General features: G+C 40.1%; 1 protein-coding gene and 1 pseudogene across 1 annotated transcript; one reads left to right on the forward strand and one right to left on the reverse strand.

The window, feature by feature from the left end:
* Positions 1-5,767: 5,767 nt before the first annotated feature.
* On the reverse strand, positions 5,768-6,691 carry LOC102970865 (taste receptor type 2 member 46-like). The gene has a single exon (XM_007076321.2). The coding sequence runs from the start codon at positions 6,689-6,691 to the stop codon at positions 5,768-5,770; it is 924 nt and encodes a 307-aa protein (XP_007076383.2).
* Positions 6,692-7,391: 700 nt separating this feature from the next.
* On the forward strand, positions 7,392-14,339 carry LOC102948600 (annotated as a pseudogene).
* The last annotated feature ends 369 nt before the right edge of the window (positions 14,340-14,708 follow it).

The following is a 14,708-nucleotide window of genomic DNA, read 5'->3' on the forward strand; positions in this document are numbered from 1 at the left end:
CTCATTACTTGCTAATTACTTTCTGAATTTCAACTTGCCCTTGATGGTTGCAATTTTTCTACAATACATATAAATGTGACAGCGTATGTGATGTTCTATTGAATTCAGAATAGACTAGAAGTTGTACCATTGTTTTGTGGACCACTATTCACATGTATTATTTTAACTGGTCCGACAAATCATCTTAAATAACCAAACGCACGTTTGATTCTTTTCACATAGGTTTTATTTGAGTACCACACACGGAAAAATAGGAAGAGAAACATTGTCTTTAGAGATGATTTTTAAAAGTTTTTACCCCAAAGCTAAAGTCAGTGTAATGCTTTGGTGAAACACTAGAAAACTCCTCATTTACACACAAAGATGCCAGTTGTCACTGCAATTATTTAACATTGTGAAGGTTTGAGGCATTTTATAACACAAACCAACACCAAAAAAAAAATTATTATTATAAATAATTAAAAGGAAGAAGTGAAATAATCATTACATGCAAAAGATATCATTTTTGATCTGCAAAAGACAAGAGAATAAGCGTTAAAAAAGCACATGTGACCGTTTAGTAAGGCAACTGGCTTCTAACACAATAAGCAGGTAAATAAAAACAATGACCTTTTTGTAGACATACTGAGCTAGTACTAAATATCACAGATAAAATTAAGCACATTAAATATAAGCACCAAGTGGTGAAGTCATGTAATGTGTCAGGACCTCAGTTTCTTCACACGAAAAACAGTTTTATGCACATGGGAAATATTAACAAGTTATGAGGTATACAGATTAACTGAGACATGAATATTATAGCTTCTTCTTTTTAGTGGGTACCTGTTACATACACTCATTGTTTATTTTATTTTGTAGCTTATGTCTTTTATTAAAATGTCTCCAAAATGCATATAGAAAACACATCCAACACATACTTGTTCAACGAATAAGTGAATGACTGAATGATCCCACGCTAGGGGAACAAGACAATCTATTTCAAACACAAAGCCTGTCCTTTGAAGAGATTTCGTTGTGAATGTAAGCCATGAGTCAAGAATTTTTCATTTCTGTAAGTCAGAGAAAGACAAATACCATTACCATATGATTTCACTCATGTGGAATTTAAGAAACAAAACAAACAGGCAAAGGGAAAAAGAGAGAAGGAGGCAAAGAAATAGACTCTTAGTTGTAGAGAGAAAACTGATAGTTACCAGAGGGGAGGTGCGGGGGGATAGGTTGAATGGGTGATGGGGTTTAAGGAGGGCACTTGTGATGTGCACTGGGTGCTGTATGCAAGTGTTGAACCACTAAATTGTGCACCTGAAACTAATATTACACTACATGTTAACTATTGGAATTTAAAGAAAAACTTAAAAAAAGAATACATTTCTAAAAATATACAGTTTCTATCAAATTCAAGATTTAACAATATTCCACACAGAGTGCATGACCATGATTCCTTCTCTTTACTCCACCCATTGAACTTAATTTATTCTTGGGGTGCCTGGGTGGCTTGGTCGGTTGGGCGGCCGACTTCAGCTCAGGTCATGATCTTGCGGTCTGTGAGTTCGAGCCCCGCATCGGGCTCTGGGCTGACAGCTCAGAGCCTGGAGCCTGTTTTGGATTCTGTGTCTCCCTCTCCCTCTGCCCCTCCCCTGTTCATGCTCTGTCTCTCTCTGTCTCAAAGATAAATAAACGTTAAAAAAAATTTAAAAAAAATTTATTCTAAAATGTTCACCTGTTTTATTTAGCTGTCATTGCTATCATCCAACCAATAATGACAACATAGACACATATTCAATGTTTATGCTGATTATGGGTTCGTTACTCAGAAAAGTTACTCTGAATTTCTGTACTGTAATCTGGTTGCTTTCCAGTCACCAGCTAAATAGGAGTACTTGATAAAATAGATCAAAAACACCAACCTCCCAGAAAGTTACATACAATTAAAAGATTATCATCACCCCCAAGATTTGGCAGTCTAATACATTAAAATTAATGTGAATTGTGTTACATACTTAAAAACTATGCTGGCAAATACAATTTTTTTCCAAATATAAATTATATATTCTTTTTTTAAAGTTTATTTATTTATTTTGAGAGAGAGACAGAGAGACAGAGAAAAGGAGGGAGAGAGACTGATAATCCCAAGCAGGATCCGCACTGTCAGCGCAGAACCCAACGTGGGGCTCGAACTCACGAACCATCGGATCATGACCTGAGCCGAAACCAAGAGTCAGATGCTTAACTGACTGAGCCACGCAGGCACCCTTAAATTATATATATATTTTTAATGATGGTAAATGTAATCAAGAACTCTTGATTGTGAAATTAATAGTATGGAAAGGATCATTTGAATTAAGCAGCTTCATGATTCTGAAAATCTTCTAAAAAAATTTTTAATTTATCTGTTGGCAAAAAAAAAAAAAAAAAAAAAAAAATGGCAAGGGGCGCCTGGGTGGCTCAGTCGGTTAAGCATCCGGCTTCGGCTCAGGTCATGATCTCGCGGTCTGTGGGTTCAAGCCCCGCGTCGGGCTCTGTGCTGACAGCTCAGAGCCTGGAGCCTGTTTCAGATTCTATGTCTCCCTCTTCCTCTGACCCTCCCCTGTTCATGCTCTCTCTCTCTCAGTCTCAAAAATAAATAAATGTTAAAAAAAAAAATTTTTTTTTAAATAAAAAAAAAATGGCAAGAGCACAGCATCACACGAGGCAGGGGACCCCTCTCACCAGAAGCCCTGTGCCACTGCACAGGTCACATATTCAAAGAGCCGCCATGACTGAAGGGCATGAATACATGTGAGTGACACAGGGGTGGACTATATTGGACCCAAATTTGTGTGCTTCCTCAGAGTCCCTTCACTGTCTCCTATTCTTTTATTCAGCACGAAGTGTAAGCCAGGTTATGCTTCCATTTTGGACTTGACAGCAACCCTACCCTGTGGGGGGGTGAGATTCCACTTTCCAAATGACCACTAAGGGGCTAGATGAGCAGAGGTATTAGTCCCACTTCGGTAAACCCTGGCCAATGGGAACTAGAAGACAGTTAGGAGGTAATTAGATACATCCCTCCTCCTCTCTCTCTTCCGTGTTCCAATGCTACATGTGGTTTGTCATTGGAACCCTCCTGGAAAAGCTGTGTGCTGTGTGCACACACAGGATGACTACTATATTGCCTCTCAACATATCGTGAGTTGGTAGGCAGCAGAGTAACACAGCACAGCACCTCCTTCCACATCTTCTCTTGCCTCCTTTCTATATGTTCTCCCCATTGCTGCCCGAGACTTAACCTACCCACATAAATGTCATTACTTTTGTTAAGTGTATTTATCTATTTTTGAGAGAGAGAGAGACAGAAAGAAAGGGAGGAGAGGGGCAGAGAGGGAGAGAGAGAATCCCAAACAGGCTCTGTGCTGTCAGCACAGAACCCCGGGCAGGGCTCAAACTCAGGTACCGTGAGATCATGACCTGAGCTGAAATCAAGAGTTGGTGCTTAACCACCCACCCCACCCCCCGAGCCATCCAGGTGCCCTTAAATGTCATCATTTTGAGCTCTGACCTTCATTCAGGTTTTAGAGGCCCCAGGATAAGATAGTCAGTGAGTTATACCATTATTATTTATTTACTTTATGTGAGTTTATAACAGTAAAACTTGTATCTGGAAAGGATGCAGAAAATATTATATCAAAAATATTCTAGTAAGGCAGCTGAGTTAGTAAAGCAGTAGAAACTCAGTTTTTTAATAAATCAAATACAATTTTTGTGTCTACAATACCCAGCTAGAAAAAAAAGTCACGTAAAAAGATAACATTTACAATAAATAGAAAAAATATACATACAAATTAATAAAATCTTTTATATGCTTTTTAAAAACTTTTGTTATAAATGCCTTCTACCTTTGGTGTTACACTCGTTTCCACTTCACACATGTGAAAGGGCTGTGCCAAGGCTATATTCTAGTGATATTTGCCCTAGAATTAGGAAACAGCCAGACGTTTGCTCTGAGAACTGCTTCTTGGATAAGCCTGTCGCCTCATCGTGAAACCAGAGCTGAGAAATTCATGGAATTTGCAGGTTTTGGGATACATTTTCTTTTCATTGGTTTCCCAGCTTTCAAAAAGTTCATTCACTCATTCATGCATTGACTTACTAAAAGATTGTTTTTTGTTAATTCTTCTATGGCCGGCTTGCAGGTTTTGGGAGGCAGCAGTAAATATGATCCTCACTTCTTTGAAGTGTACTGGGAGAGACAGATGATAAACCAACAAATACAGCAGGTGTGGAGATGAATTGCCTTCAGATTTACAAAATTGTTAAATTGCCTAAAACCAAAATTAACAGTCGCGTAGAATTCGGTTGTTGAACAAGATTATGCATTTCTTTCCTATAATAGAACTTGCTATCAATGAATATGCCAACACACATTATTCTATTTCATTCTTATCAAAAGATTATAATAAAATATATCTTTGAGAAATCCCCTATGATTATTGTGTAGATGTAACAGATGCCACTTAATGTATGCAGACAGTTTTATTGTGTTATATACCATAATTCCTTCACTATTCTAATAGTGAGCATTTTTTTTATTTATTTTTTTTTTTTAATTTTTTTTTCAACGTTTTTTATTTATTTTTGGGACAGAGAGAGACAGAGCATGAACGGGGGAGGGGCAGAGAGAGAGGGAGACACAGAATCGGAAACAGGCTCCAGGCTCCGAGCCATCAGCCCAGAGCCTGACGCGGGGCTCGAACTCACGGACCGCGAGATCGTGACCTGGCTGAAGTCGGACGCTTAACCGACTGCGCCACCCAGGCGCCCCATTGAGCATTTTTTTTAGATGGAAAAGATTTGAGTCTTACCTTATATTTTGAAAGAATTTTAAAAGTGGAAGATGTTTCAGATGTTTGGCGATTTGAGGCCCAGAGGTGGTTTAAGAGACAACTGACATATTTGAAATCAGGTCTCAATTTCAAAAATGGTCTATCTAAACTCAGAAACCAGAAGAAATGACGTTCCTAACTGCATGTGGAAACTTACAACAACATTCTAAAGAGTTCATGATCGTGTTTCTTTCATCTTTTTCCCTGTTGTGGAACTCAGTGTTTGCTAAGCTTTCTGCCTACTTCTTTAAATCAAATATTCATCAGTAGAGTTTATTGTACACATATATAAAATTTACATGCAATATGTTGGTCATTTATGAATTGCATTGTGCACACCTTTATTCATCACAGCCCTAATCACTGTCTATTAACCGTGAAGTAGGAATTTATGATGGAATAATTATCTACCCCAAACATACATCCTCAGTAGTGATTTAGAATTGAATACCATTCCCATGCAAAGACTAGAGATTCAAACAATGAAATCTAAGCACACTGTAATACCAATTACAATGGAAAATAACAATGATGTCCTGAGATTGCCTGTCAGTTCTGAAAAATGCATAAATATAGATCACAAATTTTTTAATTGGAAGATGATACATAGCATATGTGACATACACACAGCTTCGTAATTCTCAGGAAATTCTTTCCATATTATGATAATTAGATTGTTTAACCTGATTAAGAAAACCGGTGAGGGTAGATTATTTACAGTCTTCCTTATATTTTTCATACATACATGTATATAGTTTTATGAGCTAGGCTTAGGTAAGACTTCTGTAAGTGAAACTGAAAATTATTCAGTTACACACCCTAGGGAAAAACCCGCAGGAGGTATATAATGTTACTGTCTACATTAGTTAACTTTCTGCCAAGAAAGACACAATGCTCTTATTTATCTATGGAGTTGAGTGTTTCTGTTCTTTCAGCCAGTACTTCTGGTATAAAACAGACAGAAAGGCCTGTTTTAGCTTCTTGTTTCCCCAAATCAACATCAGCGAGTGGATCGAAGGATACACGAAGGCAAGTACCTGGCAAAACATGAACAGTTCCTTCTGCAGCCCGTTAAAACTCCAAACTGTAACAATTAGATTCAGAATGTAACCGGCAAAGAACAAGAGAAAGGAGACGACCGTCTGCATGGCTCTTATGTGGACCTTGGTGCTGGGATCTTGGGATCCCTTGCCACAGAGCTGCATCCGCTTGAGATGTTTCCAGAGGGAAAAGATCAACAGCACAAAAGACATCAGGGACATACCAAAGGGTATGAAGTTTGCTAGTGTGAATACAGTCATATTTGAGAGGTGTGCCATGTCCGTCCATTTGGTCCTCCAAGTGACATTCCCTTCGTATGCCTTAGTCTGCACTTTCTCATATATGCTCACTGCTGCAACATGAGAAAACAATAAGAACAAAGACCCCAGCAGCATCACAAGCACGACGCTTTTAACTCTCCACTTGAGGCGAAGGAAAATACGGCTGGAGAAGTTGGCTATTTTGAACAAATAAAATATGCTGAGGCTAGTAGCCAGCCAGATGCTAAAATGATTGCTTACTGCCCAGGCAATTTGAAAAATAATTCTTACTTCTAAGCTATAGAAATCTGGATTGAACAAAGTTGCATACCAATTTATTATCATTACCCAGAGCAAACCAATTCTGGAGACAGCCAGAGCAGCGAGAATGTGATCAACCGAGGAGATCTTTTGTCTCTTGGTCCAGTCAATGAAGTTCACCAGTGCTATGAAGCCATTGGCAAAATTTCCTAGAAGAAATTCTATTATTACTACGATGGAAAAAATGCTCAGTAGTACGGTTACCATGTCTAGAAAGGAAAACAAACAAAAAATATCTAAGTCTAATGTCTAATGTCACTGGTTGTGCACCTGATCCCTAAGTGTGCAGTAAAGTTCTCGTTTCTTTTAAATTCTGTGACCAATGTCAAGCAGGAAAGCACCAGGGTATGCCAGTAGATGAGCTCAGTGCTGTCTTGATGAAAAACATTGTTATTCCTCAAACAGCTCAAATTAACTTCTATTCATTGACTTTATATCCTTGCTGTGGGCTAGAATACTCATCACACATGCTGAAATTGAAAGCTGAATTCTCATTTGCTAGCATGCAAATAAAACCGTATTGTCTTTCAGTGTTTTGTGATTTTTTCCTTGTTTGACCTCTACGTAATTTGTATTATCAACTTTATTTGTTGTACAGAAAATTGAAAAATCCAAAACACATCTGTAGAGTGTCTTAATTGTTAGGTAGAGCTTGGCCAGAAGTAAGATCACCATCATTATGGATTTTTTTTTTTAAGATTTATTTTTGAGACAGACAGCGCAAGTGGGGAAGGGGCAGAGAGGGGGGGACCGAAGATCCAAAGCAGGCTCTGCTCTGACAGCAGTGAGCTCATTGCAGAGCTCGAACTCAAGACCCTTGTGGTCAGGACCAGAGCTAAACTCAGACACTCAACCCACTGAGCCACTTAGATGCCCTGGATTTTTTTTTTTTTTTAATGTCGCAATTATGCAGAAAGAATTTAAGCTTTTCCAATCAAAAACATTCAGGGTATGGGGCGGGGGGGGGGGGGGGTTGGGTCGTGTGCCAATACTCCCCAAAAGCTGGTTCTTGATGAGTAACATTTATGCACACTTTTATTGTTTACAAGTGCATAAACACACACGCTTGTGCACAAACACACATGCATCATAAATACAGGAATTATTGTCCTATAATTTTCTTTTGTTTTTAAGTGAGCTCTATGCCCAGCACGGGACTCAAACTCACAACTCCCATATCAAGAGTGGCATGATCTACCAACTGAGCCAGTTAGGAACCCCGTGCATGTCTTATAATTTTCAAAATGAAAAAAATGAATCTCAGGGAGATCTTCCAGCTCTTTTTTATAAGCAATTTAAAAAAAATTTTTTTTAATATGTATTTATTTTTAAGAGAGAGAGACAGAGTGTGAGTGGGGGAGGAGCAGAGAGAGAAAGGGAGACACAGAATCCGAAGCAGGCTCTGGGCTCCAAGCTGTCAGCACAGAGCCTGACGCATGGCTTGAACTCATGGACCACGAGATCATGACCTGAGCCGAAGTCGGACACTTAACTGACTGAGCCACCCAGGCGCCCCAAAACCATCCAGCTTTAAACCCATCTTTTCTCTCATTGAGGTTTTTCAGCCCATTTTAGTAACTACTAAACATACCTCTCATGCTTAAGCCTTTAATAAAGTTTCTCTTTTCAGCCTACTTAATATTTAAATATTATTTAATTAAAACATTCAGAAACTTTCTAAACGTCCCTTGAAAACTTCAAAAGAACATGGTCTTCCATTGTAGAGTCTGCATTTCTCTATCCATACATATTGTTTCATTTTATGTTTAATTCATTTTTGGCTACTTAATATTTTAAGATTAATAGATATAAAAGTTAGCCTCTACCCATGGATTTTTTTCACTTCCAGTTTTTGTACTATAATTATTTCTAGCAGAGGATCTTAGAGCCAGACTGCCAGGGAAGAAAAACCTAGATTCTTTGCATTATATGTTTCTAATCTATTTTAATATTACTCTCTGCCTAAGTAAAATCATCAACTAAAATGCAGATGATCGTACCCTCTTCGGGTGGTTTTTGTGAGGAGTTAGTACATTATTTGTGTAGAGTGCTTTCGGTTTTAACCTTTCTGGTACAGAATAGGTGTGGAGGACTGTGGTTCATTCGATCCTGTGTGATTAGATGCTTCAGAGTTTGCCGACAAGAACTTCCATTGATGAGCACAATGTAGCAGGTTGAAAAAGGCAAGATTCCCTCCTGTAACACCTGGGATTAGGGTAAACAATTGTCAAAATTATGTTTCAAATACATCACAGAGCTGTGCAAGGAAGGAGAACCAGCCGAACTAAAATCCATCAAGAGGAGAATCTTTTCAGGTGAAGAGATGATCTATGTATTCAATGCAAGCCCTATCAACTCCTAGATTTCTTGCAGGAAGTGAAAAACTATTCCTAAAATGTATACAGAAATGCAAAGCACCCAGAATAACCAAAAGAATTTGTTTTTTAAAAAAAGAACAAATTTGGAAAATTACAGTTCCTGATTTCAACGCTTGCTAGAAAGCTGCATTAATCAAGATAGTGTGGTACTCACAAAATTATATATATGTGTGTATATATATATATATATATATATCAGTGAAACACAACTGAAGTTCAGAAATCAGCACTAATATTTATGGTTAACTGATTTCAAAATTCAATGGGAGAAATTACGTCTCATTTGTCTAACAAATGATGCTGGGTAAATTGGATATCCACATGAATAAAACTGAGTTTAGACCCTTATTTCATACCATATGCAAAAATTAACTTAAAACTGCTGAAAGACTTCAATGTGAGAACTAAACCTATGAAAGTTTTAGAATAAAATGTAGGGGAAAACTTTGGAAAGCTGAGCAGACCTTTTAGATGCGATACCAAAAGCATGATGCATAAAACTTAAATATTAACATATTGGACTACATCAAAATTGAAAATATTTGCTCTATAAAATACAAGTCTGATTTCATGATTGTAGAGCTACAGTAATTAAGTCAATGTGGTACTGTTGTTTGCTTATACAAGCAGATTAGTGGATTAGAAAATAGTATCTAGTGATAGACCCACACATGCATGGTCAGTTCATTTTGACAAGGGAACCAAAACCATTTCATGAGAAATAAAATTCTCTTTAACAAATGATGCTGGAAAACTGAATAACAGTATAAAAAAATGAACTTCGATTTTTACCTTTCACCATATAAAAAATTAATGTGAGGTGATCTTAGATTTAAATATAAAAGATAGGGGCGCCTGGCTGGCTCGGCCTGTTGAGCATCCGACTTCTGCTCAGGTCATGATCTCATGGTTCATGAGTTCAAGCCCTGCATGGGGCTCCATGCTGACAGCTCAGTGCCTGGAGCTTGCTTCAGATTCTGTGTCTCCCTCTCTTTCTGCCCTTCCCCCACTCGCTCTCTGTCTCTCTCTCTCTCTCTCTCAAAAATAAACATTAAAAAACTTTTTTAGGGGCGCCTAGGTGGCTCAGTTGGTTGAGCATCTGACTTTGGCTCAGGTCATGATCTCGCAGTTTGTGAGTTCGAGCCCTGCGTCAGGCCCTGTGCTGACAGCTCAGGGCCTGGACCCTGCTTTGGATTCTCTGTCTCCCTCTCTCTGCCCCTTTTCTGCTCATGCTCTGTCCTTCTCTGTCTCTCAAAAAATGAATAAACGTTAAAAACAATTTTTTTTAATTTTTTTAAATCTTAAAAAAAATAAAAGATAATGATTCTAGAAGAAAATTGGATTCTATTTCTGTGACTTTGGAATTTCTTAGCTAGAACATATACATGCACAATCACATGAACACACACACGCGAAAAGCTAAACAAAAAAGAATAAAAGTGATGAATGAAAAGGCACTATCAAGAAAATCAAAATGTTGGCCATAGAACGGGAGAAATATATATAATATAGATGTAACCAAGGACCGGTTTTTAAATATATGTGTATACACTAAACATTGTTGCAACTCAATACTAAGAAAACAAACATCTCAATTTAAGGAAAATAAGCAAAAGACTTCAAAAGACCCTTAACAAAAGAAGATGTGATAAACCACTAAAAACGTGTTCAACAACATTGCACCTAAGGGAAGTGCAAAATAAAACTACTTCAAACCCTCTGGAATGTGACAGTTCAAGAAACTGACCACGCTAGATTGTGGCAATGATGTGAATCGACTAGAACTCTCATATTTTTCTGCTGAAAAATAATACAGCCACTTTGGAAAACTGATTGACAGTTTCTAACAAAGCCTCACATACGTATTGCCAACTATTCAGCTATTCCGCTAGTGTGTTTATTTACCTAAAATAAATAAAAACGTATGTTCACAAAACGACTTTCACGAGAATGTTAATACCAGCTTTAGAGTCCATTACTGGAAACAGTTTAAATATCCATCAACAGGGAGATGAATGAACAAATCGTGGCATATTCATAGAATAAAATACCATTTAGCAATAAAAGAAATAAACTACTCGTATACACAACGATATGTATCTCAAAAAACTATGATTGAAAAAAAGAGGTGAACAAAAAAGTGCATGTAGTATGATATCTAAAACAAGCAAAAAACTAAGGCAAAAACCACAAAAGTAGTTGTCTGGAATCTGATCCAAAAAAGGACACAAAATAACTTTGGGGGGCTGGTAAAACTGTTCCATATTTTATCATGGTCATTGTTTCAAGGCGGTATATAATGGTTAAAGGTCATCAAATTACATATGTAAAATGAGCATATTATGCTATATGTAATTATACCTCACTAAGGTTAATGTTAAAAATAAAAAAAAAAAAAATAGGGGTGCCTGGGTGGATCAGTCGTTTAAGCCTGTGATTCTTGATTTGGGCTCAGGTCATGATCTCATGGTTTGTGAGATCAAGCACACCCCCCACCCCAACTCCCGCCCTTGGGCTCTTTAATTCTCTCTCCCTCTGTCTCCGCTCCCCCACCCAATCATGCCCACTCTTTCTCTCTCTTAAAACAAATAAATAAAGTAAACATGTGATAGATGATAGATAGATAGATAGATAGATAGATAATAGATAGATGATAGATAGATAGACGATAGATAAAAATAAGGGCAAAATAGATATTTTCAGAGAAACAAACCTCACCAGTGGAAACTCTAAAGAGTACTTTTCGGGGTGACTGGGTGGCTCAGTCGGTTAAGCGTCCGACTTCGGCTCGGGTCGTGATCTCGCAGTCCGTGAGTTCGAGCCCCGCGTCGGGCTCTGTGCTGACAGCTCAGAGCCTGGAGCCTGTTTCAGATTCTGTGTCTCCCTCTCTCTGACCCTCCCCTCGTTCATGCTCTGTCTCTCTCTGTCTCAAAAATAAATAAAGGTTAAAAAAAATTTTTTTTTAAATAATAAAAATAAAATAAAATAAAGAGTACTTTTCGACTCCACCATGAAACTTGCGGGACCTCTCGGCCTGTCCTAGCAGGGATTACCTGCACCCCCAGTTCCCAAGGGGGCTCTTGCGCCCCAGTCGTGGAGGTGCAGTGCTCACCGCACACCCCCGCCTGTGTTTGCAACGCCAGTAGAAGACTGATCTTTGAAAATACATATTTGGGAGATAGTCACGTTCTATTAAATCCTTGGTGCTGGTGCTGCCGTGAAAAAATCTGGTTACGCTGTGGGTTGGCCTGCTGCCTCTGCAGGATAGCACCGCCTGGGCCCTGGGATGAGGGTCCGCCTGAGCAGACACACCATGAGTCAAGCAACTCGGGGATGCAACTTACCGTTCTGTCCCACTGGGAGGAAGCATTGAGTCCGGGGAGCTGATTGCTCAAGTCGGACGCTTAACCAACTGAGCCACCCAGGTGCCCCAAGCTGATTGCTTTTTAAAAAATGAAAAGATGGGACTCCTGGGTGGCTCAGTTGGTTGAGCGTCCAACTTCGGCTCAGGTCATGATCTCACCGTTTGTGAGTTCGAGCCCCGCATTGGGCTCTGTGCTGACAGCTCGGAGCCTGGAGCCTGCTTTGGATTCTGTGCCTCCCTCTCTCTCTGCCCCAACCCACTCGCTTTCTGTCTCTGTCTCTCTCAAAAATAAATAAACATTTTTAAAAAAATGAAAAGAAAGTTTTATTCCTGGGAGGGAGGAATGCATGAACCTTTGGGAGGTTAAGTCTTCAAAGAAGCTCAACCATGCCAATGTAGTTAAATGAAAAGAAGTTATCAGGGAAAATGTTCATCTTTATTTTATCTTCGAGGACATGAAGGAGTAGCTTTACCAGCTCATTAAAGAAAGAAATAAGTGGTTTCCTGAATCAGCTATAAAGAATATCATGTATCAGATATTACAAGGACTTGTGTTTCTTCACAAACATGGCTTCTTCCAGCGGGACTTAAAGCCTGAGAACTTTCTCTGCACCAGCCCAGAACTTGTGAAAATACAGACTTCAGGTTGGCGGGAGAAATCCGATCAAGACCTCCATACACAGACTATGTATCTACCAGAAGGTACAGGGCTCCAGAAGTGCTCCTGAGGTCTACCAGTTATGCTCCTCCATTGACATCTGGGCTGTGGGCTGCATCATGGCAGAAGTGTGCACCCTCAGGCCACTCTTCGCTGGGGCCAGTGAAATCGACACAATTTTCAAAACTTGCCAACTGTTGGGGACCCGGAAAAAGACCAACAGGCCCAAAGGCTACCAACTTTCAAGTGCGATGGACTTCCACTGGCCCCAGAAGGTACCCAGTAACTTAAAGACCTTGATTCCAAATGCTAGCAGCAAAGCCGTTCAACTCCTGAGAGACAAGCTGCAGAGGGATCCCAAGAAACAGCCAACAGCTAAGTCAGGCCCTTCAACAGACTTACTTGCGGACCAGGCATTCACTGGGCTGCATCACATAGAGCCTTGAGGATTCGGGAAAACCACAGGAGGATGTCCTGGAAAAGGTAGGCCCACCTTCTCACATTAAGCCTGTCCACGCTACCCAGATCCCACCCAAGCCAAGTGCACAGATTTCTTCAAGGCAGCATCAAGCCCTCCAGCCTTCTCGGCATTTCATGTACCCCCCACAAAGCAGAGGCTCCCAGGCCGGATCACTCGAACCACCTTCTGGAGGACAAGCCAAGCCGTTGCTCTTCCTGTCCCTCCATACCAAGAATCCTCAGTCGAAAATACGAGCTGGCCTGGAACACAAAAATGGTGAGATCAAGCCAAAGAGTAGGAGAAGGTGGGTCTTGCCTCCTGGTCAACAAAGGAATTTGATGACTGGGTTGACTCGGTTGGATGACTTAGATTACAGTCTATCCCTCACCAGGATTGTCCTGAAAAACAGGAAGAGACAGAGTGAAGAGAGACCCTCTGCAGAACTGAGAGTGGTTTGGACCTGAAGCCCTCTGCACCCCAGTATTCGAAGTGGCGCCCCCTACCCAGACCTCCTGTCAGAGATGAGACACAGCAGCCCTGAGATCCAATGCCACACAGCACTACTTGAAGCCGTCTGGATCCATGCCTGGGATAAATCTAAGAAGCGGCATACTTCCAAATCCAGGCAAGGGTTTTATCTTGTCGAAGACGCGGTCTACTTCTGATTTGTACGGAAGATCTTCAGGAACAGTATCCGTTATCAGCAAAATACATTCAGTTGGTTCTGGTTCTACTTCTAGTAGACTAACGAAACTATATGCCCTCCTTTCTGAAAAAAAAAAGAAGTTGGTTCCGCTACGCAGAGGGTACACTTGGCACCTATTCCAGACCCTTCCCCTGGCTATTCTTCCCTGAAGGCCGAGCGGCCTCATCCTGGGTGACCTTGTTTCCACACCCAGCCTAGAAGCACATCTGGATTGATGCCACGGCCTCCGGCTGCCCAGCCAGTGCACGGCCCACCGGACTAGGCTTCTAAGTATGCGTCTCAGCGATGACTTTCACGAAGCTTCTGGGAGGTGGGGGAGCAAGACACTGTCCATCTGCCAACTGGTATTCGGCCGGCAAGACACTTGCCGATGGTGTAAAAGCAAACACTTGATAGTTATTCTTCTGAACCAAGACATTTCAATATCCTTTAAAAAAATTTTTTTTTAATAGTGATCTGAGTGCAATATCCTTTTTTGGTACCAAATTATTTTATTCTAGAACTTGATCCCGTTATTTTTTTTAATGTGTTTTTTTGTTTGTTTATTTTTGAGAGAGAGGGAGACACAGAATCTGAACCAGGCTCCAGGTTCCAGCTCAGATCCCGAGGTGGGCTGGGGGGGGGGGGGGGGGGGAGGGGCCTTAATCTCAGGAGCTAT

This window comes from Panthera tigris, chromosome B4 (assembly GCF_018350195.1).
Source record: "Panthera tigris isolate Pti1 chromosome B4, P.tigris_Pti1_mat1.1, whole genome shotgun sequence".
Lineage (NCBI taxonomy): Eukaryota > Metazoa > Chordata > Mammalia > Carnivora > Felidae > Panthera > Panthera tigris.

What these genes read in the sequence shown, in the direction of transcription:
- LOC102970865 (XM_007076321.2), bottom strand. Translation starts at nt 6,691, where the DNA reads ATGGTAACCGTACTACTGAGCATTTTTTCCATCGTAGTAATAATAGAA.